This window comes from Vicugna pacos, chromosome 21, assembly GCF_048564905.1.
Source record: "Vicugna pacos chromosome 21, VicPac4, whole genome shotgun sequence".
Lineage (NCBI taxonomy): Eukaryota > Metazoa > Chordata > Mammalia > Artiodactyla > Camelidae > Vicugna > Vicugna pacos.
In genome coordinates, this window is record NC_133007.1 from 24,346,749 (window position 1) to 24,374,031 (window position 27,283).

The following is a 27,283-nucleotide window of genomic DNA, read 5'->3' on the forward strand; positions in this document are numbered from 1 at the left end:
AGAATGTCAGAAAACAGGATTTCCTTAGCCTTCAAGATAGAACAGGATGGGCAGGTGCAGGGAGGGGTCAGAAATGCCTAGTGACCCACGTGGTGTTTCTGAAGGAGCAAGGCCTGCTGGAGAGGGGCAAGCGGGACCCAAGGAACCTCTCCCTCCCTCTTCAGCTCCGCATGGCTAGGGGTGGACTCACCAGAGCGAGTGGGATCAGAATCCGGAGCCCTAGGTTCCTGTTGTGGCTCTGTGCTAACAAGCTGCCCAGCCTCTGACAGGGAAACTTTTTCTGTGCCACTGCTCCCTACATTCTTTTGAAATGGAGGCAATGCCTTATTTGCACACAGGGCTGCTGTACAGAGCTGATGAGACCATGCAAGTGAGGGGATTGACAGAGCAGGACCACTGGGGCTTGAAGGGACTTCAGGTCCTTTGTGACTGACTCTTTGGTTCAACCAAATAAGAACACTGAGGGCTAGACAGGGGAGGTGGCAGGAACTGGAAGCAGTCAGGACCAGATCTTGTCATCCCAATCCAGTGCTCCCCCTTATACCGTGGGGTCCCTCCCAGGCCAGGTAAGGCCCCGGTCCTCCCTCGGGCTCTGGCTGCAAGGTTCTCCTCACCACAACCATGGGCACCCCTGCACCGTTCTGCTGACTCCACTCCCAAGGGGAGGCCTGGGGCTGCGGTGAGACCTCAGGATGGAGAAGCTGGGTAACTAGTACAGGAAAAGGAGCCTGGCAGTCGTGCTGAGCAGGTTGCTCTGCCCGGGCAGAGGCCACTCAGGCCAGGGGGCGGTGGGTGGTGGTGGCACTTCCCAACTGACTCGGTCTCCCATGGTTATTGCATCCCTCCTGCCTCCTCTAGGCAGGGCTTTCTCTGGCTCAATCCCCTCTTAGATCTGAGGAGAGCTGTTGCTGCCAAGCCCCTGATGCCCTTCAGAGCCTGCAAAGGCCTTGCTGCAAGTGAATGTTCCAGCTTCTCCCTCCGGTTCCAGCCCCTTCAGCACCATGGCTGACTCCAATGTCTCTTTGTATTTTTTCCTGCTCTTGTCTCCCTTATGCTGCTCCTTTCATCCTGTCAGTTCCTTCAGCTAATGCAGTAGACAGTCTTAGTAGGACATCCTGTAACTCGGCCCAGGTGGACACGGCAGGGGCAGAGGGGATGAGAAGCTATTAACTCCCCAACCTCAGCTATCCCAAGTCTGCGGTTCATCATTCCCCAGGAACCCACTCAAGGAGGACTAAGGCCCCACCCTCAACTACCTCTCCAGGCCTTAGAACATCTGTCTCCACCTGAAGGAAAGCTGAGCAGAGGGAGAGGGGGTGAAGAGAAGGTCAGGAGCAGACAGCAGAGCATTCCTGCATCCTTGCCGCCTCCCCAGGCCCCACAGAACTTCAACCATCCCCTCAACAGACTCTGGCTTCCTGGACAGCAAGCTCAGCACTCAGCTAGGGTGAAGACCTGGCTGGGTCCCTGCCCAGGGGCCAGAGGCTTTGGGGTAGGAGCAATGACAGCTGCGCCATCTCTGTGCAGTTCCTAAGTCTGATCCTTGTGGACCTCGGCTTCCTTAGCTCCACTGTCCCTATCAGTGCAGCACAGCACACTCGGACTTTGCCCCCGCCCCTCCAACCACTTCCAGGGCCATTTGGATCCATTTCTGACCAAGGCCTTCACCCCCTCCTTCCTCTGTCCCTCAGCGGTTGCCGCCATGCCTATTTTAGCCAAGTTATCGTTTCTTATTCCTCCTTCCCTCTCCCTTATACCTGTCTTCTCTTTCCTGTTCATCACTTGAGGCTATTGCCTCAGAGAGCCCTCTCAAATAAAGTATGCCCATTTTCTAACTTGTCAGTATTTCTTCTGGTGACCAGGAAATTCCAATCACCAAATAAAATGTCATCTTTGGTAGGGAATAAAATGTGGCTTTTAAAAAATGGCTTAAGACTACTTGCAGAATACCAAAGGAAGTGGGAGGCAAGAGGAAGCTTAAAGATATCTGGCTTAACTCTGTCGTATCCCAGAAGACACCGGGACTCTCCCTGCCCACCATGTCTTGCCTCCCAATGCACACTTCCAGCTCCATCCTGATGTAGCCCCTAAAATAAGAAAGTTAAACTGTCGAATCCCAGGAGTGTGGTAACTCAGGAGCGCAGGGCTTCATCTACAGCATAGTGGATACAAAAAGAGCATTTGATTCCTTGGGACCTCAGACTTTTGGGCCCTGCTGAGCTACCTCACCACCTCACTTCACTGAGACACCCCAGAGGGGCGATCTCAGCCCGCAGTGCCTAGTGGATGGTGGGAGTGGTGGTGCAGGCTAATGCTCCGTGCTAAAGGCTAGATGGATGCACTGACTCGGACAACTGCAGCCCAAGTGTCCCTGTGGGATGCAGGAGCCCTGTCTGGCTCCAACCCGAAGTAGGTCAGATTTCAGATAAGCGGGTGGTTTTCCTGTAAGCGATGAAACCCTCCTCTTTACTTAATGAGAAACAGACTCCTCAACTTACCCCAGCCCACAAGACCAGAAGCATGGTGAGATTCCTCACTTCTTTCTCATCCCCAAGTTCCCATCACACACTCCTTCAAACTGCCCCTCTGGCCTTAACCTTCCTCTGTCACCAGGACTATCAAACACCAAGTCCTGTTTCCCTGTTCAGAACTGGCAACATCTGGAGTCAGGCATCTTCATCCAGCCAGTGCTCCTCTGCCTGGCATCCATAGCCTTTCTTCTTGCAGTTTAACACTCCTTTCAGTAGGAAGTCACAGCAGTTAAGCCCTACTGGAGTCCCAGTGCCCTCAGCAATGCATTTCAGCAGTGGTCTGAAGTAGGATTTGCATGCTGTTTTGTGACCGATATGTGGTATCTTCCATCTCTACTAGAACCTTGCCCTGAGAAGGAGGAATCACGCCACCCATCTTGTGGCTCCTGAGCATCACAGTGCCCTACAGCTAACTTAAGTCCACAGACCCTGGCACCTCTCTTCCCCACTCACTCACCCACCCGACCTGCCCCTCCCTCCCTAGCAAAAAGCTAGGAGTCCAGAAGTCTCCAAAGAGATCGGTCTACCCACCAAGTTCTACGCAAAGCTTCCAAACCAATTCAGGTGGATGACAGCAAGTATAAATGTGAATCATCTTTAGGGACAGGCATTTAACCACTTGTCCATGTCCAACAACTCTTTCATGTCACAGAAACAATCTCTTTGACTCTCCCCAATCTTTGAAGATAGAACTGAGATCAGCAATACTTTCAATACATGGGGTCACAGGCCCCTGTCCCATACAAAATTGTACATACAATCCCTAGAGTCTTCAATGGCCATGACCCCAGCTTAGATGTTGAGTACACAGAAAAAATGCAAAGTAATCATGAGGCAGCTCATGATAGTTTGGAGGCTGCTTTACATAAGGTAAAAACTGAGATCCAGGACCAGGATAATAAATGAGAAAAGGTCCAGAATCGAAAAGGAGACCTTACTAAAAAGCAGGAAAAGGGTCAGGGCAGGCAGCATCTGTCAGACTGAATGTTTTATTTCAACAGACATCCCTGGTTTAAAAAAAAAAAAGTGGAAGGAGGGGTTCAACATTTCATCACACCCAACAGGGAGCAAAACTCCCATCCAAGAACTCAGAGCCCCTTCTGAGGCATCACTTGAGTCTTTACTAGCTCCAAGACAGAAAGGAGCTGAATTTTCTAACTTTTGTTAAGAAAAATCTATCAAATATGTTCATTCTCGCAGAGGCGAGGGCTGGGTCCTCAGGGAAAGAGATCCTGGGCGTGGAGCAGCTGGGGTCCCGGAGATGAAGCTGGGGGCCAGGCCAGCTGGGCGGCAGGAGATCCTGGGGGCAGTCGGGTCCGGAGCCCTAGAATCCGTACTTGGCTTGGGTCTGCCGGCGGCTGAGCTTGTTCTCCGACCAGGTGTTCTTCAGTTCCAGCTCCCGCTCCTTCGCCTGTGAGAGGAAGAAGGGGCAGGGGAGAGTCACGCTGCATTTTTGTGAAACATGTTACTCTTGCCTCTGTGAGTGTCCCAATTTAAAATCTTTCTTCCATCAAGGAAATAACAAATCCTTTGAAAGACTTAATTTTCTCTTATTCAAGCAGAAGGGAAGACTGAGAAAACAAAGGAAAATCATCTCTTTGGGGAAGCTAACAGGATTTAAGCAGAATAAAAGCTCAAGAATCCTGGTTCTAGAATTAAAACCAACGTGCTCAAGTGGGAAATGGACAAATGAGAACTTGGATTTGGTATCTGAAAGGAAGACAAATCAGCTGCCTTGGATACCTAACCAGCCAAGTGGGAAAGGACAGCCTCGAAGACACGGACAGGTCAAAACAGGACCCCAATCAACAATAACTTATTTACTGGACCCACAGTTTTGCTGCCGTGTTGAATAGAGTGTTGTGGTACCCTAGAAGTTCACACTACTTTATTAGCACCACGCTCTAACCAACTGAGCTAGCCGGCCGAGGTGCAAGTTCACACTACTTTAAAGTGCAAACTGAAGCTGCGAAAAATTGACTGGAAGGTCCCAGAATTAATGCTTCCCCTTCTGACTGCAACAGCTTCTGGCTCTACTGCATTCTGGGAATGTACAAGCACCGCCCCAGGAAAGGGCTCCTCAACCCCACCCCCAACAAGTCACCTGATGCGGGTTCCTTTCCCTGGGAATGGGAGGAGGTAGTGCTCAGGTTTAAAAAGAGAGTCTACCCTCAAATTCTTCCCTTACAAATAACAAGATAGGGGAACGGTACAAAGCCGTTCCTAAAAATGAAGGCGAAAATATAAGAACAACGAAAGCAAGTTTTGCCACTGAAATTACTAACTAGCATGCACACTCCCCGGGGACAGGGTCAGGAAACTCTTATTTCTGTCTATATCCTTGACAGCACTTAGCATAGCAGGTCTCTAAAAGATGTGTGTTTAACGATTCAAAGAATATTTGAAAGCTGTCACGTCTTATCAAATAAATAGCAAGACATACTCTCATTCCAAAAAACATTTCTGGATTATCTATAATTTTGAATTATTTGCACTGTTGTTTCCTGCCATAGAAATGGAAAAACACAAAACTAGCTTCCTCATCAAGTGGATGTTTTGCTAAAAGTTGGTAAACTAATTTTTCGATATAGTTTTTAAAATCACCAGATAAACTTGCCACTTAAAAGAACTCTATGATAAACCGTTTCACTCTCCTCTTACCATTTATGTCTTGAGTATCCGAATTTTCACTTTAGAGTTTATTCCAAGCACCTGTACTCGCCTTATCGGAAATGAGACTGATGCAGAGCAGAACAATTCTGAAGGACACATCCCCACCTAGTGGCCACATGGAGAACTGGGGAGGGTGCCTGCTGGGAGGTGGTGCCTGGCACAGAGGCTTCTAGCCTAGATCTCAGCCTTCAAATCCCCATGTTTACAGGGATCCTGCTTGGCAGGCCAGGGCCCTCAGCCCTCTCACCTGATGAATCAGGTATGTGATCTGGTGTTTCCGCCGCTGCTGTCCTGTTGGCTGCTCTCCTTTCTTCTGCAAGGGAAGAAAACAGTCATTCACCCACTGAAAGAAAGTAAGTTTCCTACTGACCCAATGGGACAGGGCTGGGGATTAAGAAACCAACTACACAGCCCAAATTCTGGACGTAGGGGGAAGTAAGCTTGGTGCTATTTTTATGTCTACATACTTACAAAATAGTTATTTTTATTAAAGCCATTAAGCAAAAAACCCAAGCTCAGAATACTTGCCTGAAATAGCCAGCTAATACCCCCATTAGACTGGAAATATTTTAAGGTCAGGGCTGTGTCTGCTATTTCTTTAAAAACCCCACCCCACCCCCAGCATCAAGCATGGGGCTCTGCCCACAGTGGACACTTGATACCAGTTTTACTGCCTGCAGTCAGTCTACAACAGCTTAAGTGCCAGGGTCCAGATGACCCTCCTCTCTCCTTACCTCCGTCCTCTCTAGATCCCCTTACAATCCCTCTGCCTATCTCCCCTTTAAGCCCTCTTCATCTCTGTCCATTTCTCCCCAGTCAGGCCAGATGTCCAGCCTATCTCCCACCTACTGCTTACCAAGCTCTCTCTCATCCATCACCTTTGGCTGAAACCCCACCTCCCTCATTCTAGTAAGTGTCAACAAACAGCTTCCCTGGAATTAAATTTTCACAATCATTTCACCTCTCCCCAATCTTCCAGCCTCCACTCATAACTGCACTGAACCCCTAACCAAACTGTGATGCAAATGATTTACTGTCAAAGTCTATATTGGTCTGCGCTTTCATTCTGCGGTTTTTCTATCCTCTGCCACTGTTGTCTCAGACTGGAAACTTCCCAATCAGCCCCACCCAACTCCCCAAACTCCTCTCTGGAGTCTCCTCAGCACTTATGTAATCAATTTGCACTGTAATCATTTACACTCAAGTGTCCTTAAATCTTTTTCCCAACTACACTGTAAACCCCTGAAGAATAGGAACCATACCTTTCTCTTTGTTTGAAAATCTAGCTCAATACAGCGAGATGGTGGAAAAAAACTTAGACCTGGGAAAACAGCAAACTCCCAGTTCCTTGCTGCTATTTAATGTCAATTAATATGACAGTTAAAGATGACAAACATAAAACATCCAGTTCCACTCCTGGCCCACGGTGAGCACTAACAACAGTAGCTATTACTACGTGATGATGCATCTCGACCCACGGTTAGTAGCGCATGCTCTCCTAAGTGGTTTTTCCAGTAAACAGTGATGGATCTATGCTGATCTAACCATAATCCTTTGCTCTGTCCTGTATGACCGCCAGCATTCAGTTAAAACAAACGACTGGGGCTCAGATGGCCATCTGTGGCCACAGAACAAAGCAAAGAAAATGGGGGGAGAAGAAGTGAATAAAATGCCCGACCTTGACCTTGCTGGTGCTGGGCTTGAATCCAGGGCTTCCCCACATTTTCCCCACTGTGAAAAGCTCATAAATGTCCACATTTGCTGTACTCAGCTACTAGGTGAAGAGATGTTCATCATACTGACTGAAGACAACTAGCACAGAGGGTAGGAGTGTGGTATGGGAAATGCGAGGAATAAAGCATCTGAAGAGACCACAGCTAGCCATAATTAATGATGGAAAGAAAGGAGAGAGGAGGGGATGCACACTCACAACGTAGGAACCCAGGATATCTGAGACTGCTGTGCCCACATCTCAAAGATGTGCTGAGCCAGGTCCCACCTTAATAGGATGGAGAGAGGGATATGATTGTAGGGAAAGGGAAGAACAGCTGTGGGTTCTGTCCAGCCAGGGAAGGAGCCACACATATCAGAGATCTTCCTGACTACAGGATAGGAAACTGTTCCAACCATTCAATCTCAGTAACCAGACTCCACCGTCCGGATGGAGAGCAAAGTGCTGCAAAATTCTGGAAGGCAGAAGCTGTAGCTGGGAGACTTGGTGGACACACCAGTACCAAGGGGAACAGGTGTTTGCTAACGGTGATGGGACAGTAACAGCAGGGTGTGGGGTCAGGGTGGGGAGTAGGACCGGATTTTGCTTTGGAGACTCCCAAGTTGGCCACCCAACAGCCCTTTCCCACTTACTTTGCTGAATGACTTCATGGTTTTCTCTTCTGTCAGTGACTTGGTCATCCACTGCTGGGCCCCACTAAGCTGGTCATCACCTTTGATCTCCACAAAGTTGATCTCCTCCCTCCCACGATTCCTTTTGCCCTGCAGCCGCTTAAACTGGAAAAGGGGAAAAAGAAAATGTAGGAGTGGGGAACCTGGGTAAAGGATCAGGAGATGTCGCCAAGGATCCAATTTATGGAACGGTTTCAAGGCTCCCCAGTTTCACTGCACCGTCAAGTCTCTCTATGCAGTATGTCTTTTCACCCTGCCACCTACTGCGCTCCCTTGATGCCAGGTGAAAGGCTACTTCTTAGAAGTTCTCCTGGACTCAGGAAAGGAAGGCTAAAAGGTATTCCCAAACATAAGTGAGTGCAGAAAATCACTGGTATGAATTTGTCCTCAGATTATGTATAAATTGGATCTGCCTAAAAGGACTGTATACTATTTTCAAATTAAGAACTCAAGGTAAAAAAAAAAACAAAAAACTAGGATTTCTCCTCTAAAAATTGGTTCTTCTAACATGTCTGTTCCTTCTCACTGATTCACTATTACCAAATCAGCAGACCCCACATCGGAGCAGACATTCGAGAAGGAGCATGTAGTGCCTCAAAAAAAGGCCTGTCAAATTTTCTAGGAGACCATTACTCTTTCCTCCTCCTCCTCAAAAAAAAAAAAAAAGAAAAAAAAGCAGATCACACCAAAAATCACCAGGAGATTTGCTTAGAAGGGAGTGTGGGTGAAGGGAAACTGAATTAAAAACACTTGGAAACTTCCGGTGAAACTCAGATTGTGGCCTGAGCATTAGCAAGGTCTCCTGGGGTCACTCTACCCACAAGAAACTGACTTCTGCCACTGGATGAGCTCTTTGCTGCTTCCTCGGCTTAGAACAAACAAGCCCTAACTACTGAGCTTAACAAGAAGGATACACACAGGGAAGTGGATGGACACAGTATTAACCAGAGGCAGGAATCTACAAAGGGATAAACACCTTTCTGTGAAAAGGTGAGGAGAAAATTATTTTTTGTAAGAACTTGCATGCAAAGAGGTAGCATTCTCTATTTCTCCAGTCCTCTCCTAATAGGCTATGACCTCCCTACGGATTGAATAATACTTTATCTCCTGAACACAGCCTGATGGTCGCAGGACATTGGGTTTTCCTCTCCCCTTGTGCTGAGGTTGGGGAGAAGCTCAGTGGCAGGGAATACAGTGATGTGAAACATGGGGTCATTTACTGGGCTGCTGTTCCCTCCCAAAATCCTTTAGTGTGAATGAACCCAACAGTTTGGCTAGGCATGTTACCACCCAACTGAAAGACTACATTTCCTTGCAACTAGATATGGCCATGTGACCAGGTAGATTAGATAGAAGGGGAAGTGTTCATAGGAACTTTTGGGAAATCTCCTAAAAGAGGAGGTGACTTTGTTTCTCCACTCTGCTGCCTGGTATACAGTAATGACGGCTGTAGCCTTAGCTGCTATCACGGCCCATGAAAATGATGGCAAAGTAATGATCAGAAGGGGACTGGATCCCTGACGACTTTGTGGAGCTGCCACACACCAGCCTTAGCCTGCCTACCTCTAGCCTTTTTTTTTTTTAAATTGAAGTATAGTCAGTTTACAATGTTGTGTCAATTTCTGATGTACAACACATTGCTTCAGTCATACATGAATATACTTATATTCATTTTCATATTCTTTTTCACTGTAAGCTATTACAAGATATTGAATATAGTTCCCTGTGCTATACAATTAGCCATCTTTTATGAAGAAAAAAATTAGCTTCCCTCATATAACCCATTATTATTTGAAGTTTCTCAATTCTATGTTGCCAAACCTAATCCTAACTAAACAGAGTTTAAAAAAAAAAATTTCCTTTACTTAAAATTTGAAACCTGGTGTCTGGGGTCAAAGATGATCACTTGTGCTTTGTTAACTTACTGCTTCGTCATCAATGAAGGACGCATCTGGGGCAATTTCCTGGGGGGAGACCAGAGCCGGGTCCTGTGCAGGATAGTAGCCACCACTGTAATAATCCTGCAGCCAAGGAGGGAAAAAAAAACACCAAATGAGGGCACAGTGGACAGGGGACAATGTCCACCCAGGAACAGAGAAAACACTCATCAGAGACACCCTTCAAATGGTGGTGGTGACACCCACATTACAGACCCCTCAAGTATACCAGTAAAGTCACAGATCCTGAGGACCTACCCTACGACTCAAGAACACCCTCTGCACCTTTTCTGATCTGCCCCACCCAGACAGATGGATATTTTTTGGGGAAGGGTGACAAGAAATAAAGACGTTCTCTCCTGCTTTAATTTACATCCTGCTACCTGTGGCTACTTCCCAAGCGTGATTCCCAGCCCTTACCTCTACTGTCCCTCAGCCCTGCTCCTCCTGCTCATAAGACCCCAGTAAGCTCCAGTGTGAGCAGAGGCAGGAAGGTGTGAGGCATGCCATTCCATACAGGCCTGCCTATAACGGGCGGGAGGATGCAGATCTCTGACATAAAATAAACCACTGTAAGGGTGGTATGGAATTTACAAAGCTGGGAACAAACCAGGTTTGTGTTACTAGATTTTTAGTTCACGGTTTGATGATTCTCCTTATAGGTGATCTGTCTAGATGTTGCTGTGGACCCAGAGGAAGAGGGGTGAAGGCAAGGGCAAGGCCCCTACTGTGGCCGAGCCAGGCAGCCACAGGGCTGAGAAACTATTTCCTCCCTGCCTACATGTTCCCCTAATTCTTCCACCTTTGCCCAAAACTACAAGAAATTCTCTTGGAACATTCACTTTATAGTGACCTATGTGACAAATAAGGTTTCATACTGACTAAATAAAAATAATACATTAAAAACCTAGAGTACCTGAAGCATTAATTTCCACTAAAAAGTATTGATAATAACATATATTTAAATTGCAAGGTCCCCTAGGGTATTTAAAGTGCTTTAATTTGCAGCAACTGCCTCAATGATGTTTGTAACTGCATATAGAAGTCTGACTGTTATTTATTAGCTGCATTTAAACTAGAGGTTTCTTAGATTTAAATAGCCTTTTTTTTTTTAAGCTAAAAAGGTCAAAACACTCTTCTTCCTCCTTCCTTCTAACAACCTTGAGGAGAGATACACTGTCCATGATCAGTCTACAGGATACAATGAGGTTTAACAGCAAATAGTTTTCGAAGTCTGATCAGAACAGAGTCCCCTCAAAGCCCACCTACCATGGGTCCCTATCCGTGTGGACAGGCCGTATCTACATTCCTATCCATGCGTGAAGACAGACTGTAGATAAGACTAACACTGACCATGCAAAGAGTCACAGTGGTTGCAGGAGACTGAGGTCCTGCAACCATCCCACACTGGCAGGAAAACTTCCAACAGCTGCCCAGCCACAGGACCAGCCAGCTGCCTCTGCTCCACCACCATGCTGCTGCGAGTCCCTGAACTCCTGGGAGCTCTCTCCATCTAAGGAAACTCTGACCACTGTAAACCTATTTACAGCCTGGCCTCATTTATTCTCACTCTCTGAGGCTACACAGAACAATTTAAACTGCTCTTCCAAATAACATTTGAATAAAGTTACCATAACAATTTACTGAGCATTTGCTATGTTCCACACACCACACTAAACCAGTGTTAATCCTCCGAGCAACCCTATGAGGTTGCTATTATTATTCCCATTTTACGGCTAAGAAATCTGATACTCAGATAGGCAGAGAGGCAGTTAAGTAATTTGCCCAAACTCACACAGCTTGAGATTCAAACCCCAAACCACCCTCTCAAACCCCATTCTCTATCTCTGCCCAAACTATGGTCCCCTAGTGCCTTCTCTCCAGGGACTTGCCTCAGTCTTTTCAACTTTCCATGACTCAGTCAAGACCCCCTCTTCTCCTTACTCCCTTTTGCACTCAACTCTCTGGATTCCCTCCTCTTCTCCTCAGTCCCTTCGCTCCCTGTCTTCCTCCAGAAACTCTTCCTGGACCCTCTGCTACCTAGGAGTCTATGCATGGTTCTCTTACCCTCCTCACCCACACTCGGATCTCTGAGACTATAGACCACTCTCTGGAAGACTAGAGACTTCTCACCAGCTCCTACAGTAAGATTTTACTTTCAGAGTAAATGGATCAATTATGTGGTTCTGTCAGACTTCAAGACTTCTGGATCAATTAGATCAATAAGATTCAGCATAAAGGTAGTATGCTGTGAGGCCTGATAGGTATAGGAAAATCAAGACACCAGAAGATTCATTAATTCAGCCAAACTGACGCCACAGAGGCTGTATCACTGGCTCAAAGCTCTCCCTGAGGGCCATACGCCAACATTCCCTAGCCTGCCCTCAATGCCTCCAACCCACCTGATAATAAGCACCAGCGGCATTGGCATCGCCATACGTAGAAAACTGATTGTAGCTGTAGTCGTCCCCAGGCTTCGGCATCCAAGGGGCCCCACTTGAGCCTGCTGCCATCTTGAATTCTAGCGGGGCATTGGCTGCATCGTCCTGGAAGGCCGGCTCTGGTTCCGTGCCTGGAGGCAGCTCTTCAGGAACGGTGGGAATGGGGTAAGGGTATGGCTCAACTCCAGGCGGTTCGGCCTTCTCAGGGAGGGAGAAAAAGTTCTCAGGGGCTACTTCCTCATCGCTGTCGTCCTCCTCCTGCGTGATCTGCTTCGTCACCTGCAGGGCAGCACTCTTGGCGGCAGCCTTGATGGCAGAGGGCGACGGAGTGGTGGTTGTGGTGCCCACAACAGGGGCCAGAGAAGAGGGCTTGGTCTTAGAAGCCTGTCTGGAGGGCTTAGTGTCAGAGGAGCCATCCGAGGGTTTCCGGGAGAAGGCATGGGGCAGGAGCAACCTGTTAGTCTCTTTCACAGTCAGGTTTTTAGGTTGGGGAAGCAAGGCAGACAAACCAGTCCCCTCACTGGATCCCTGGCGAGACACAGTTGGGTAAGGAGGGAAGAAAGATGACAAGTGAGATGTTACGATGCACACAACTGATACTGAGAACAAGCATTACTGGTAAGTGCTCTAGCCTAAAATCTTACCAGCCCTGTTCCCGTCTTACTTCCACCCACTAAGATCATCCAAACCGGGCCTGACTCCTCCTACCTTCGGCTCTGCTGCTGTCCACTCCTCCCAACCCTCCACTGTCTGCTTCTCTCACAGTAAGATGTCATCACATTTTCCTCGACCATCTCAACCCAGCTTCTCTGCCCTCTGCCACACAGCCTTCCCTGACTCTGTCTTTTGCAAATAGGATGTATTCAGTAAATACATCATCCTTCTTCCCCAAAAGCCCAGGGCTCTCTCTAGCTGATTGCTCAACCTCTCTCTGTATCTCGAAGGTTCCTCCTAACATGGGAACTCTCTGCTTCCTTTGGATTGACACTCAAAGCCAAGAGCAAGGCTCTGTTCAAAAAAGACATTCATACATACTGCCAAAAGTCCCCTTTCCAAGGAAAACCCTACAGATGTGGAATATTCAGCTTGTTTATGCCAGAGTCAAGCATTTAACTTAAGTCAATTTGTAAGCTAATTGGCTCAACCCATCTAGAGTTCCTCAGCCCATCCAGAGTTCCTATTACTCCTAAGAATCTCTCAGTTTCTGCTTTCTGTGTGCTACAGGGTCAGCTGGGCCTAACTGTAGGGCTAAGGGAGGTATCAGTTTGAAAAAGGGGAATGGAATAAGGTCACTGTGTCACTGACCTGGAGTACTCAAGTACTTCAGCCCTCTCAGCCAAGAAATGTCCAGAATGAATAAAATAAGACTTTTGAGTCAAGCAGGCCAAGCAGAACCATTCATCCAGAAAATGGGCCTTTCCTGATGTCTGTGTTCACAGATTTGGGGCATTCCAGCCTAGTAGACCCCAGAGGCTTAGGCTCATAAAAACTAGACTGAGGTGCCAGGTGGAGCAGGCTACCTTTTAAGTATTCGATTTCTCAGATGACATCTGGGATCATGGCTACATCCCTTTGCAGTGGTAGGTCCACATTCTGCCTTAACAGCTTAGAGTTTCTCTCTCCACTCATCTCTTCCTACCATCTGGAAGACTGCTCTTTACTCCTGGGGTGCCTTCTGAGACAGTGTCCTCCCATCTCTTTAGTCGCCAGTCCACCTCCACCAGGAAGCCATTCTGACAACAGGAGAACGACTGGCCTCAGTCAGCCTCAGCATGTCAGTTTCTTCCATGAGTCCTCCCTCATCACACACTACAAATACGGACACAACATCACTCTCACCAGCTATCTTTCTAACTTCCACATGACTGCGCCCTTCGAAGACCCCCCAGCAGTGGAAGTGACACATCAACAGAGTCAGGCAAAGGGGAAACTTCAGCAGCACATACCTGAATCATGAGACAACCACCTCATAAAGGCAGAACCACTTCTGCTCTTCTTGAGACATATAATCAACTGAGGCCAGAGTGTTTAAGTCACCGAGTGTGGAACAGAACAGGAAGAAACTCCTGGGAGCCAGAACAAAGGCACGGGGGCAAGGGAAACAGCAAACAGCAGCGAGACTGTCTGATACTGTCTGTTTGAGGACTTCTGGTCTTGGTTACAGAGCAGCAGCCAAATGCAGCAAGTAAAAGCTTGGATTCCACAGTCAGACTGCCTCAGTGTGAAGCCCATCTCTGCCCCTACTAGCTGTCTGGCCTTGGGCAAGTTCCTCAAGCTCTCATTTTCCTCATATGCAACATAGGGATGATAAAAACACTACGACTTAGGCACTACTAAGAGGATTAAATCAGTTAAACATTAGTATAGCACTTAGAACAGTGCCCAGTAAATGCTATTTAGATGTTTCTTCCCCAGGTTAAAAATGAAACAAAGAGAAGATGGATAATTTTAAAATTCAGATGTTCCCTAACCTCATTTTGATCAATCCATTTATTCTACCCTTCCTAAATGATCCTTTTACCTGAAATGTAATGGATCAAATTGAGTTCCAATTCATCTCCCTACCACGCCTGTCCCCTAGGAGAGGCAACACCAGCGCGCTGAAGCCAGGGAACGGTGAGGAGAGGGTAGAGAAGCAGAAGGCCTGATGTTATCAGGAAAACAAAACGACACCCAAATGGCCAGGCCTCAAATCACTGCATTTGCTCCAAGCCTGATTTGGGAACGGCTGGGCACCGTAAATCCCATCTTTCAGTAGGCAATATGGGAAGAGAAGAAACGGCTTCTACTATGTCTCGAAGCTTACCTGAAGGACAGTTTTCTTCTTTGTGGGTTCATCTTCCTCGGAATCTGACTACGAGAAAAAGAAATGGAATAATGCCTCACTGTTTAAGGACAGTGGGGGAAGCACTCATATTAAACGAAGCACAAATGAAGGACTGGACAACAGCGGCTATCATATTGTCTGTGCCCCACCTCAAGAGGTGCACCGCGCCAGGACCTGCCAAACAGCAGGCCTTCCCTCCTGCCTCAAACAGTGTCAGAAAATGAGGTATGAGCTGACCTCCCCCAGTCACTCATTCTCATACCCCAAGACCTGTTGCATAGCCTTCTCGGCATCAATTTCTAGTCCTTTAAATTAAGACTATTCCCTCCCATTCAGTCTTTGGTGAGGGGGAAAAAAAAGAAAAGGCTATACCCATTCTTCTTCCTATAAATCTGTCCACTAGAAGATGAATGGGATTTGGCCCACAATCTCACCCAATCTGAGCTTCACTTCTAAAACCACTTATATAGACTACATAACCACAGGGCTGGGGAGCTCCGGTGGGATTAAGTGGTGTGTTAACTACTCTTCTATGAGGCATTAAAGGTCAAAGCCATTGGAGAAATCCATTCCCTCTCCAAGTATGATCTATTGTCTGCCAGACAGAGTTGTTCGTGTCCAGGAAGAAAGCAAGCAAATGATGACTATGAGAATTTCGGGCAAGACAGGAGGTCACCTGTTATCCCTCTGACTCAAAAAGACTGTTTCTAATACAGCTTTCACACTGAAAAATACCTAAACTTTCAGCTCAATACCAGTTCCTCAGCACCTTCAACCATCAGAAAGATGCAAGGCACATGAATAGCCAGCTTTAACATTTTATTTTTAAAAATTAATATCCAAACCAAGAACCTTAAAAGTTTTCTGTTTGTTCTCAGGACCCTGGTTTTGGGCATCTGTAAATAAAGGTGATTAGGCAGGAATCTAAGACCCTATTCATCTCCCAGATTCTAAAGAACTCAAATCCTCTGCCCTTCTTTCTCAACTGAACCTCATATCTCACAAGTCCCTTTTTGGATCCATCTGCTACAAGGACCTTTTTTATGACCATTACTCAGAACCTACTCTATGCAGGACACCACCAGGTACTGCAGACAGCTTCCTAACCGGTGTCCTATGGCTGGATCCTGGGTACTAGGATGATACTGATCCATTCAGCCCACAGGGCATCAGGCAGGGCTTGGAGCAGGCAGAGTCCTGGCTCACTGGTTTCCACAGGCACAGTCTGTACCATTTCTCCAGTGTGCTGCAAAGACTGTGTGTGCCATGACATGAAAAAAGTCCCTGCCTTCAAGAAACTTACAGTCCAGTGAGAAGAATGACAAGTACCCAAACAACTGTAGCAAAGGCAGTTAAAAGATACGGGCAACAAGTGCAGTTCAAACATCCCCTGAAAGAACTGGCTGGTTCTCCATTTGTGCTTTTTCATGTAAGCCCCCCATCACTCCCTGACCCCGTACCTGGATCACTGCCACCAATCACTCTCCTGTCAGACCATACTCCGTTCTTCCTGACTCAAAACTCCTGAAGTCTTCCTGATGACTTTCAGCTTGCTCTTTTTCATTCTGTGTCCCTACATTACTCATCTGTTTGGGGAGGCATCATACTTACACTGATGCATTTGTGCTTGCTCTGTAAACGTGCCATTTTTCATGTGTGCTTTCTTGCCTTTACTCCCACAGTAAAGGCCGTACCTTACAGTTCTATGTTACCTCACGGTAGTCAGCACACAAAGATTTTAATTAGTAACTGCTGCCAAACGTAGTATTGAAAAAAAAAAACCTGTAAGAGAAATGTCTTGGTACTTAAACATGGGGGACAAGAGAAGGGGCAGGAAGGAAAGGACAGGCATCTGCTGAGTACCTACGACGTGTCAGGTAATTTACTCACAATTTTTCATTCAATCCTGACAGTGAAATTTCAAGGGAGGCATTATTACCTCAATTTTATGGGTAAGGAAAGTAAGGCTCGGAGAGGTTAAATAATGGCTAGTAAATGGCAAAACCAGGACTTGAATCTGTTCAGCCTCTCAGGCTTTTGTAGCGACACCACGCTGAGCTGTCCGTGTATGTCCACGTCTGAGATCCGTACTGACCAGATCCCACTAGATCCCACATGATACAGCCGAGAGCACAAGCCACAAAATCAGAAATACACATTTGAGTCTCAGCTTTGCAACTTATTGGCCGGGGGATCCCCAATGAGCCATTTAACTCCCCAAGCCTCAGTTGGAAATAATACTTAGCCATGTCACAGCGATGTTCTAAAGACTGCATGAGCTACTACCCATGAAAATGCATATAAACTAAAAATTTTAACAGAGTTCCAGGATTATTATTCTCTCTAGCCTGTCAAGATGTCAAACTCAACCAAAGAAAAGCCTTAAGCTCCAAACACTCCAGCATTCTCGATCTTTTCTCTCTGTTTCTCTGTTCCACGCTCCCGCTGCCTCAGGGGCTAGTGACCATCTTCCTTATCTTCTGACCATGTAGACCCTTCTCCTTTCCAGCAGATGACACAGAACCACCTCACTACGGGATGTACGGGGTTTTCACGAAGTCCCCCGGTACGTTTAAACTTTAACATCTTAGGCAATACATCCAATGGAAACGATCTAAATAGAAAATGTTATCAAGTTTAAGACTATTACATTTATAAAACTGTACAAGCCTATTTTTATTTTTCAGATCCTGTGACAAACAAAAAGTGGCTACTCTGCAAATGTAGGCAAACTGTCCTACAGCTAATAGAATTGATGGCCAGATCAGCTGGGGAAAGAAAATTCAATTTTTCTTTAAATGTCAGATTGTTTCCATTACACTTGTCAACCTAAATTTAAAGTTTAAAAGCATGCACACACACACACAGCTGTACAAAGACTTCAGGAACACATTATTTCTGGATTGAGAGGACTGCTATGGTTACTCACAATCACCCTTCTTTCTTTGAACATCTTATACTAATCTACTAAACCCTGTCTCAAGATGGGCACCAAATATGACAGACTCCCTAAAACAGAACACTAAGACCCTCAAAAAATGTGCTGAGACCCTAAACCCTTGTTAAGTCATGACTATTCATCTTTGAGGGATGGGCAGAAATAAACCTTTACCTCTTAAAGCTGACAAACAGAGTTCCAAGACATTCAGTAATCTACCCAGGGTCGCAGAGGAAGTCTAGGGCATTGGGAGGGTGGAGAAATAGAATGAGAACAACCGCCTGCCCCTTGAACTAACTTCAGCCATCTAAAAAAAGTTGGAATATGGAACTCACCAGTTCACTGTGAAAAAGAAAAGCGGTTTAGATGCCACTCAAAGCACTTATGGGCATGTGGGGACCCGAATGAAAACTAACAGAAATCAAAAGGAAATCTCAGCAAGGAATTATCTAAGTACCTCACGAAAGAAAATAAATTTCAGTTTAGAGTACCAAAAAGCAGGAGATGAGTAATCCAAATGCTAAAAGATGTGCCATGTATCTTCTAGTTATGGGCCAGGGGAGGGGAGATGCAGCTGTCCTGGGGCATTTGAAAGAAAATCAATCAATTCAGCTTCCATCAAAAATCAGCTGGAGGCGATGGGCTCAGCCTTAGCACAGTATTTAATTTAGACACATGGAGAACTTCCTTGATGGTGAGAGGTACAGGAGCAGATTGCATTTTTTTCCCTTTATCATGGTAAAATATATAAGCATAAAATCGACCACTTTAACCATTTAAGTGTACAATTCAGTGGCATTAAGTACATTCGCAATATTGTATAACCATCACCACTATTTCCAGAACTTTTTCATCATCCCAAAGAGAAACTTTGTACCTATTAAACAATAATTCCCCCTTCCCCAGCGCCCTAGCCCCACCCCCTAACCTCTACTCTACTTTCTATCTCTGAATCTACCTATTCTAGGTACCTCATATAAATGGAATTATACAATATGTATCCTTTTGTGTCTAGCTGATTTTACTCAGCATGTCTGCAAAGCCCATCCATGTTGTAGCATGTATCAGAATTACATTCCTCTTAAAGGCTGAGTAATATTCCATTGTATGTATATACCACACTTTATCCATTCATCTGATGGACACTTGGGTTGTTGCCACCTTTTGGCTACTGCGTGTGAGCAGCACTGCTATGAACACGGGTGTACAAGTATCTGAGTCCCTGTTTTCAATTCTTTTCACCTAGGAGTGAAACTGCTGCATCATACATGGTAATTCTAATTAATTTTGCGGGGATCTGCCAAACTGTTTTCCACAGGAGTATATTAAATGGACACTGTGGAGTCAACTCCTAGAGAGTGCTGAAGACCAGCAAACGGTGATCTGAGTGGGTCTGTGCCATGAGACCCAAAGAGAAGGGTGATGCTAGAGATTCGGGGGCACCCAGGGCTGGAAGAGGTATGCTGGGCCAGAACAGGCATTTCAGGGTTTGGGAGGCACAAACTGGTTGTATCTTTTAAGAAGAAAGTACTGTATTTCTTCTTGGCCTCACAAGAGCCCAAGCCTCAATGGCCACCACTGTCCTCTCTGTTCCTGCTGCCAAGAGTGACAAGACACACACACCCCGAGACTGCTGAGCAAGAACGGAAACAGACATTTTCCATTAAGCCAAGCCCAGTGGGATCTGCTAATCTATCAGAGCCTCATTCCCCATGGCAGCCTCCCTCTTATCTTCCCATGCTCTGGTTCTGACAGACTCCTGCTCCAAAAAGCAATCACTAGTTGCCAGGGCCAGGAGCCAAGAAGGAAATCAGGGCCCAAGCACAGACCTCTCCCCTCACCACCCCCACCCCACGCCTCCCAGGCTCCAAACTCGAACCACTACCACACTCCTCTCTGCTATTATCCCTATTAGCTAGATTCATCAACTTTTTTTTAATCTTTGGTCTCAAATATCTTCTTACATCTGCGCTTCAGCTAGGACATCATTTTCTCTCCCACTTTTGCACTGCTCATTGTATCGCTTTCGTATTTCTGGTCGCCCAAGGCTCTTCGATCTTTTCGGTAGACACTATGATAGAAGAGAACAGAACACACCTGGGTGCAAATATGACTTCTGCTCCTCCCAAACTGTGTGATTTTAGGCAAGCCACCTGTTTTCTAAACTCTACTTCCTGACCTGTAAACTAGGGGTAATACTCAGCTTACAGAGTCACTGAAGTGCCCAGCAGTGTCAGATCCCAAGCACGTGCCCCACAGACATCAGCGCGAATCTTTCCTTTCTGTCAAGGGCTAAATCTTAGCTACATTCACCACAGTCAACTCTTAATTACTTGGCTAACAGAAATGACCAAAATTAGTGAAATCTCAATCTCATAGCTTCAAATTTTCCACACCTGGGAAAACAACCTGAAAGTATGGGGAATATTAACCCAGATAACCCTAAAATGTCTATTCATGTTGGAATGCACACTGTATGATCGAAAACTTACAGTAAACTTATTCTAGTTTTGTTGTTTTTGTATCCTAATTTTAGAAGTCTAAATCCCTTAAGCCTGTAAAATCAATTAACCAATATTTGGATGTAGCCTGGGTCAGAAAAAGAAAAGTAAAAAGGGAAAAGGAGAGGATGATTATTCATTTTATGGCTCATTCCTAATTCTTCATGAGTCAAAAGCTGACTGAACTTGACTTTGCAATACACCTGGAGAGAGAATCTGGTATTAGCCTGTCCCCTGACTGCAGCTGATTGATGGGCTCACCCAGGTCAAACCAAATGTATTCTGTCCCCTGGGAAAACATCAAGAGGGACTCAGATTGTGGTTCAATCTGGGCCAATCACTAAAAGAAAGGAAATAAAACCAAGAAGGTACAGGTGGCCATCTTTCACCTGCGGCCAAGGTTAAGAAGTGGAAACCAGTCTGCAAAGAATGAATTGAATGTGCAAAGAGAAGCTGTGTGGGTCCCCAACAGATCTCCAAATCCTGATTCCAGGCCCTACCCAAGGTACCTCAGTATATTTATGATATGTTTCCATTTAAGCTAACTTGAAGTGGTTTCTGATACTTGTAACCAATTAAATCTAACTACTCTCCAATCTGCTCTGTCTCTGTACTCCCTAAATGAATGGCACCACTACCATCCCAGCTGCCTAAGCTGAAAGGCAGGGGGTCAGCCTTGAATCCTCTCCTTCACAACATCCAATCAGTTCCCATCTTATCACTTCTACCTCCTAAACAGACCTAGAGCCTACAGCTCTCTCCATCCCCTGCTACTCCTTTAGCCAGGCTGCCATTATTTCTCACACTGTCTCTGCCAGTCTTGCTCCCTCCATGTCTTTCGCCACCCTGTGATCAGAGAATTCCTGTGATCAGAGAATTCTTGCTCAGACATTAAGGGCTCTTCACTACCCCAGAATTACGTACAAAGGCCTTGGCATGGTATCCAAGGCCCATTATCATCTGGCCTCAGCATCTTTCTCTAGCCTCATCCCTCACCACTCCCCTAGCCCCACCGGTGCACTCCAGCCACTGTGCCTTATTACCTAAGGTTCATCCAAAGCACTGTCATTCTCTCTCACCTCTGGGCTTTTGTACATTCCATTCCCTCTGCCTAATGTGCTCCTCTCCACCGGCCCTTTCTCTGGCTACCTCCTCCTCAACTCTCATGTCTGTGTTAGACATCATCTTGTCCCGGAAGCCTCCCCAACCTCTGGACAGGCTTAGTGCCCTCTAGGAGTGCTCCCATGGCTCTTCCCTGACTTGACCTAAAATCTATTTCCTTCTCTGTTGGTCTCCCCCAGTAGATCATAAGCTCCTTTTGTGACAGGGTCTATCATGTTCACTGCTGTACTCTTAGCTCCTGGCACAGAGAAACAGCTCAATATTGAATGAATGAATGAATGAATGAAAGAATGAAGAGTTCAGAGTTAATTACCTTTACTTTAGCACCAGACCCTAAAGGGAAACTACTTAAGGAAACCTAATTCACTCCTTCAAACATTTACTGAGAGCCCAATAAGCATAAGACGCAGAGCTTAGAACCATGAGGCCGTAGACCCACAACTATTTCAAAGGCAAAAGTCACCCTCACCTAATTATCTTGAACTCTCGTGGGCTACCTTTCCCAGCAATTTTATGTTCAGAGAACACAAATACCAACTTGAACAGAAAAAAAGTGAGACACTGAACTAGCTAAGGGCTAGAATTTGGCTTTATTTTACTTACCCATGTCACTGTTTACCTCAGGAATTTAGAGAATTACACTTACAAAGAACGGATCGTTACAAGTCCTCAGAGTTTCCCACCACTTCAGTCAGCCTAAATGGAGGATTCTACAGCCTCTACCAACATAAATGACTCAGACCTAGAAATGAGTCTTTCCACTGTCACCGCGGAGGGAGGCAGGCTGGCTCAAAGTGCCATCTTCCCCCACGTATCACAATTAGGCCAAGAGAAAGTTTGGGGAGAAGATTATGAAAAGAGAATACAAACAAACAAAAAAACTATTTTCCTGTCTTATTCAGGGACTTTCTTTTGTCTCAGGTTAAATCAAGGCCAAAGTAAGCTTCAACGGAGCAACAGGTTTCAGGGGGGAACCTAGACTTAGAAATGACAGGCTCAGGGGAAGGAAGCGGGTAATGACATGGAAAAAAGTTTGGAACAAGGTAGTAAGGGAGACTCTGGAATTTCCTTCCATGAAGAATATTCATTTGAGTTCATTCACTCAGAAAATATTTAGGTAGTATTCAGTATGTGCAGGCATTGTTCTACCCACTAAGGATATAGCAGCGAATAAAACACACAATAAGGCCTGCCTTCATGGAGCTTGTACACTAGCAGAAGGAGAAAGACAAATAAAATATATAGTATGTTAGATAGTGGTAAAGTATTTTAGATGGTGGTGCCCTGGAGGAAAATAAAGAAGCAGGGTGAGGAGGAGTGGGTGATAGGAAGTTGCAATTTAAATAGGTCAGATAGGAAGTCCTCACTAAGAATCTGTCTTTTAAGCCAAGATTTCAAAGAGGTGAGGGAGAGAACATTAGGACATCTGTGAGATAGGACCAGCAAGCACAAAGAACAGAAATAGCCCCAGGCAGAGTCAGAAGTCTGAAGAAAAGCAAAGGCAGGAATTAGTATCTCCCAGAGGATAACCAAAGGTGAGCCAGGGATTGACCAATTAACCTTTCAGAAGAGAATGGAAAGAACTCCAGATAACTCTAAAAGATTACCTTCCCCTAGGCTGTCTCCTTTATTCCCAAAGCACTCACTCCAGGAGAGGCCTTCAATTTTTCTGCTCCATTCACAAAACAACGGAAGCTTGGTTGCCTCTTCTAGGACCCAAGAGTCCTAAATGTCCTAGGCTTGACAAATACCTAAATAGTGAAACTGAGGCAGAGGCCTGGAGTTCAGATAGACCCAACTCTTAAATCTTCACTCTGCTCTTTACCAGATAAGCTCTTACATGCTGGACACCTGTTTCTTGTCCATAAAAGTTAAAATGATTTCTCCCAGTTCTGTAATAATCAAAGGGCCAATGCCCAGCAAATGATCTCTGTTCAGCAAATACTCAATTTCTTCCCTAACTCCTCTCAAAAACAGAATCCAGAATTCCTATCCTTTTGGTTCAGATCCTGATGCTTTTTAAGTTCAGAGGCAAAGGAAAAGGTTAGTCCTGAATGTTCAGCAAAGGCTCAAGAATCCTGTCTCCTGTTACCTCTTCAGGTGCCAGATTTTATGCTGTTCACAGTAGAAGGGGAGGTGGGGACTGGCCTGCAGTGAAGATGCAACAAGGGAGAGTGGAACCAAGTGTCCCTAGGCCTGGGCCTGTCAGTGCCAGGTGATGATATATGGCCCTTCTGCAGGCGAGTTTTGCTTGGGGAAACCTGCATGGACAAAATATCTCAACTCCCCAAAGTTGCCAAACTTCAGTTCAATCAATCACACTGTACCAGGGACCCAGTGGTCTGGAATCAATGGATGCATTTATAGGAGGGAGTCCTGGAATCTATACGTCTCTCCTATGGCTGAGCCCATGCCCAAACCCAGTGGAAAATTTGGGGGTGTTCTCCCTGGATACTCACATCCCCCTTATGCAACTCCGGCGCCGCAATCTTCACCGGCTCTGTCCTCTTCTTTGGCTTGGGAAGCCCCAAGGGGGGCCCGGCACCGCCGATGGGGGGGGGCAGACTGAGGCCAGGGCCTCGGGGCGAGGGCAGCCCCAATCCCAGTCCCTCCCCAACTCCCGCCGCTTCAGCCGGGCTCACGCCTGGAGGTGGGGGGAAGCCTCCCAGGCCGAAGGGCAAGGGGGGAGGAGGCTGGAGCCGGGGGTCTCCCGTGGGTGGGGGCAGCAATAGCGGCGGAGGGAAGGTTGGGGCCAGCATCTGGGGGGGCGGAGGCAGCAAGGCCGGACCCTTGGGTGCAGGGAGAGAAGCGAACAAGCCCCCTAAAGTGGGCCCAGGTGTAGGGGCCGCCTCCTCCTCCTCCTCCGGCTCCGGCTCAGCCTCATCCGGCTCACTCTCATCGCTGCTGGCGTAAGCAACCAGCGACATGGCGCCTCCCGCCTTTGGGGCGCCCTTGCCGGCAGACGAGGCCTACTTGAGACCGGGGATGCCCAGAGGCCTAGTGGGCCCCGCCACTCGGCGGGGCAGGGAACCAAAAAGCCCGCCTTCTCCGTACTCTAGGGCTAGCCGCGGCAGAAGCCCATGCCCACAGTTGATTTCGCCGAATAAGGCTTCCCTCTTCACTTAAGCTCCTAGTCCCGGGCAACTACACACAGCTAATGGCCGCCGAGTCACTCCGCCTCCTCGTCGCCTCACCAACATAAGAACTACAACTCCCAGAGAACACTTTGACCACAGCACCATTCTCCACCACAGGGAACTCAGCGCAAGGCCCGGCGGGAGTTGGAGTCCAAGGAAAGAGTAAGAGACGCGGAGAAAGACAGGAGGAAAACCCGCCTCTAGCGCGAGGGCTCCTGGGATGAGTAGTTTTTTTGGTCGCCTGGCAATTCCTAGGTGACTACAAGCCCCATCGGTCACCGCGGTAGTCACGGAGACGGGTAGGAGAGCATTTCGGTATTTGAAGTTCCCTAGGGTAGCTGCTTGGGCGCTAAGACTTATGGGAGATGTAGTGCCCTTAGAAACTGCAAGCGATGTCGGGAATGAGAGGGAGTCTGGGAAGGTGGCGGATTGGGGAAAATAGCTTAAAGGTAAAGTGATCTCTAAATGAACTGATGAAGCTTCGGAGGCGACTGAAACTTGGAGTTGTCCCCAAGAAGAGCCAGGGCCAGAAAGACATGTACGAAATTGGGCTGCGAGTCAGAAAGAAGCAAGACTTCACACGTAATAAACATCCGAGAGCTGAAATAAATGTGACGTAAGAGGGAGTAAGTGATCTCCCTCGCCTTGACCAAGGTGCACATCCAGGAGCACACCTAGCCCGTCCAGCCTGGGTCCTGATCTCTCTCTGCAGCAACCAATGAGAGAGAAAGTTGGGGAGGGTCCTGGAAGGCAGAGCCTGGTACTTGAGGTTAATCCAGTCCCTTCAGCCCAGTGGGGGAAGGGGGCAAGCTACATCTCAACCCCCTACATGGATCTGAGGCATCACCTGAGTCCATCCCTGTGTGCCTGTGCCTCCCATCTATCTAACTGCATATGTCCTTTGTTTTTGTCTCTGTTGGTGCCTGGTGTTTGTTGTGCCTTTGTATGTGACCTTGTTAATCGGTCTCTGTGAATGTCCTTTATTTCCATCCATGTTTATGTGTGTCCTTTTCCAGCTTACATATGTCTGCCTGAGATTCTGCACCGTCCTTCCTTGTCCACCTGTAATTTTGTGTCCATTGCTAGTTTATCCATTTTTGCCCCTTCTGTGTGCCTGTAACTGGGTGCCCTCTACTTGTCAACTCAGTCTCTGTGTGTCCTTTACATGTTAAACAATCTTGTGTGGGCTCCATCTCCCTGCTCCCAGAGAGCAGAAGGTTCTGAGCTCAGCCCATAAGGTTTGGGGAGGAGGCTAAAGAAGAAGATGGAAAGGATGACGAGGAGGGTGATGATGATGGCAACAACAAAAGGACAGTGAAAGGCCCAAGCGTGAATTCTCCATTAGACAAGAGCCTTCTATGACCCCCTCCTCCCCACCTCCATGTGTCTAAATCTCACCCTGCTTTCACCAACAAATTCACATGCCGCCTTCTCCATCTGTTTGCTGCCTGCTCTGGATGCCCAGAGCATTTTTTTCTGCCTACCAATTCTTAAACTTGAATTGTGCCTAAGATCACTAGGAAAACTTAAGCTTCTTAAAAATGCAAATTTCTAAATTCCAGCCTAAGAAATTTCTCTTCAATAAATGAGGCTCTGGATATTTAAGAAACTTCTCAGTTGATTGCAAAGCAGATAGATGCACTGAGGACCACACTGAGAAAATAGACCTTCCAGTCCAACCTCGAAGCCAGTATGCTTTGCACAGTGCTGACTTGTTTTTTGAATCTCAGTTCCCCAGCCAACTCTGGTGAATTTGTCCAGTCACTTCTCTTCTCTGAGTCTCACTTTCCTCTTTTGGAAAATGGATAGAGTATGAAGGAGCCCTGCCCTACACCTGATATTAACACACAGTAAAATGATTTAGAACCCTAAGAGAAAAGGAAACTTTCAAAGGGAAATGACTATCCTTGTTCCTTATCAACATATCTTGCTGCCCTGCAGTGAAGAGACACCCCAAAAGGGCCAGGATCTGCCCTTTTTTGACAAATTCTTTTTTAAGCAGGGTTCTCTTACTATAAAGATTAATGCTTTATCTTAATAGATAGATACCTTCCCCTCAAAAGATTGTTTTCATGCAAGAAATTGATAATAGAAATTTCAGGACAGGGATGGGAAGGGAATTTATTTCTCAGGGTATACTCTTTTATGCCTTTAGAAATTTGTAACCAGTGTATGTATTATCTATTCAAAAAAAGTAGTAATAACAGTAATAAAGTCTCCCAGTAAAAGACAGTGAATTAAATAGACATCTAATTTGGCTCCCTCCTGAAATTCTACTAAAACTTCAACTGCAGTATTTTTTTTGAAAAGGCATTAAAGATCATTTTGAAAAGATTTAAACACACAACGATGGGGACAGAAGAGGAGATCACATTAACATTTTGGAAGGTGGAAAGCAAAATGCACCAACGAAACGCATCGAAGAGAGCTGAAAAGCAAGCTGGCCTTGGGGAATGATGAGACTCAATCTGAACTATCTGCAAAAACCTCAGAAGGCTCAGGAGTGGTTTCATCCAGAAGTGAATGAGGAGGCAAAGGAACAAAAATGAGGACTGGTTACAAGCTGGTTAAGAAACAGATCCAAAAATCCCCTCCCTCATTTCATGCTAGAGGCAGACTGCCTCTCCCAAACCCCAGAAAAAAATATTAGGAAGGTTGTTTTTATTATTATTTTTTGTTTTCTTTTCAAGAGGGAATAAAACAGAGGGTTTCTGCTGTAGGGAAAACCAGGCACAGTCAAGGGAAGAGGTATTTTACAGAAATCAAGGGAATT

General features: G+C 46.4%; 1 protein-coding gene across 1 annotated transcript; it reads right to left on the minus strand.

The window, feature by feature from the left end:
* Positions 1-3,504: 3,504 nt before the first annotated feature.
* PRCC (proline rich mitotic checkpoint control factor) lies at positions 3,505-24,850 on the minus strand. The gene is made up of 7 exons (XM_006214585.4): positions 23,833-24,850; positions 14,792-14,839; positions 11,947-12,513; positions 9,533-9,628; positions 7,569-7,712; positions 5,452-5,517; positions 3,505-3,942 (listed from the first exon to the last, which is right to left on the minus strand). The coding sequence occupies exons 1-7, from the start codon at positions 24,298-24,300 to the stop codon at positions 3,856-3,858; spliced, it is 1,476 nt and encodes a 491-aa protein (XP_006214647.1). The 5' UTR covers positions 24,301-24,850; the 3' UTR covers positions 3,505-3,855.
* Between the last annotated feature and the right edge of the window lie 2,433 nt (positions 24,851-27,283).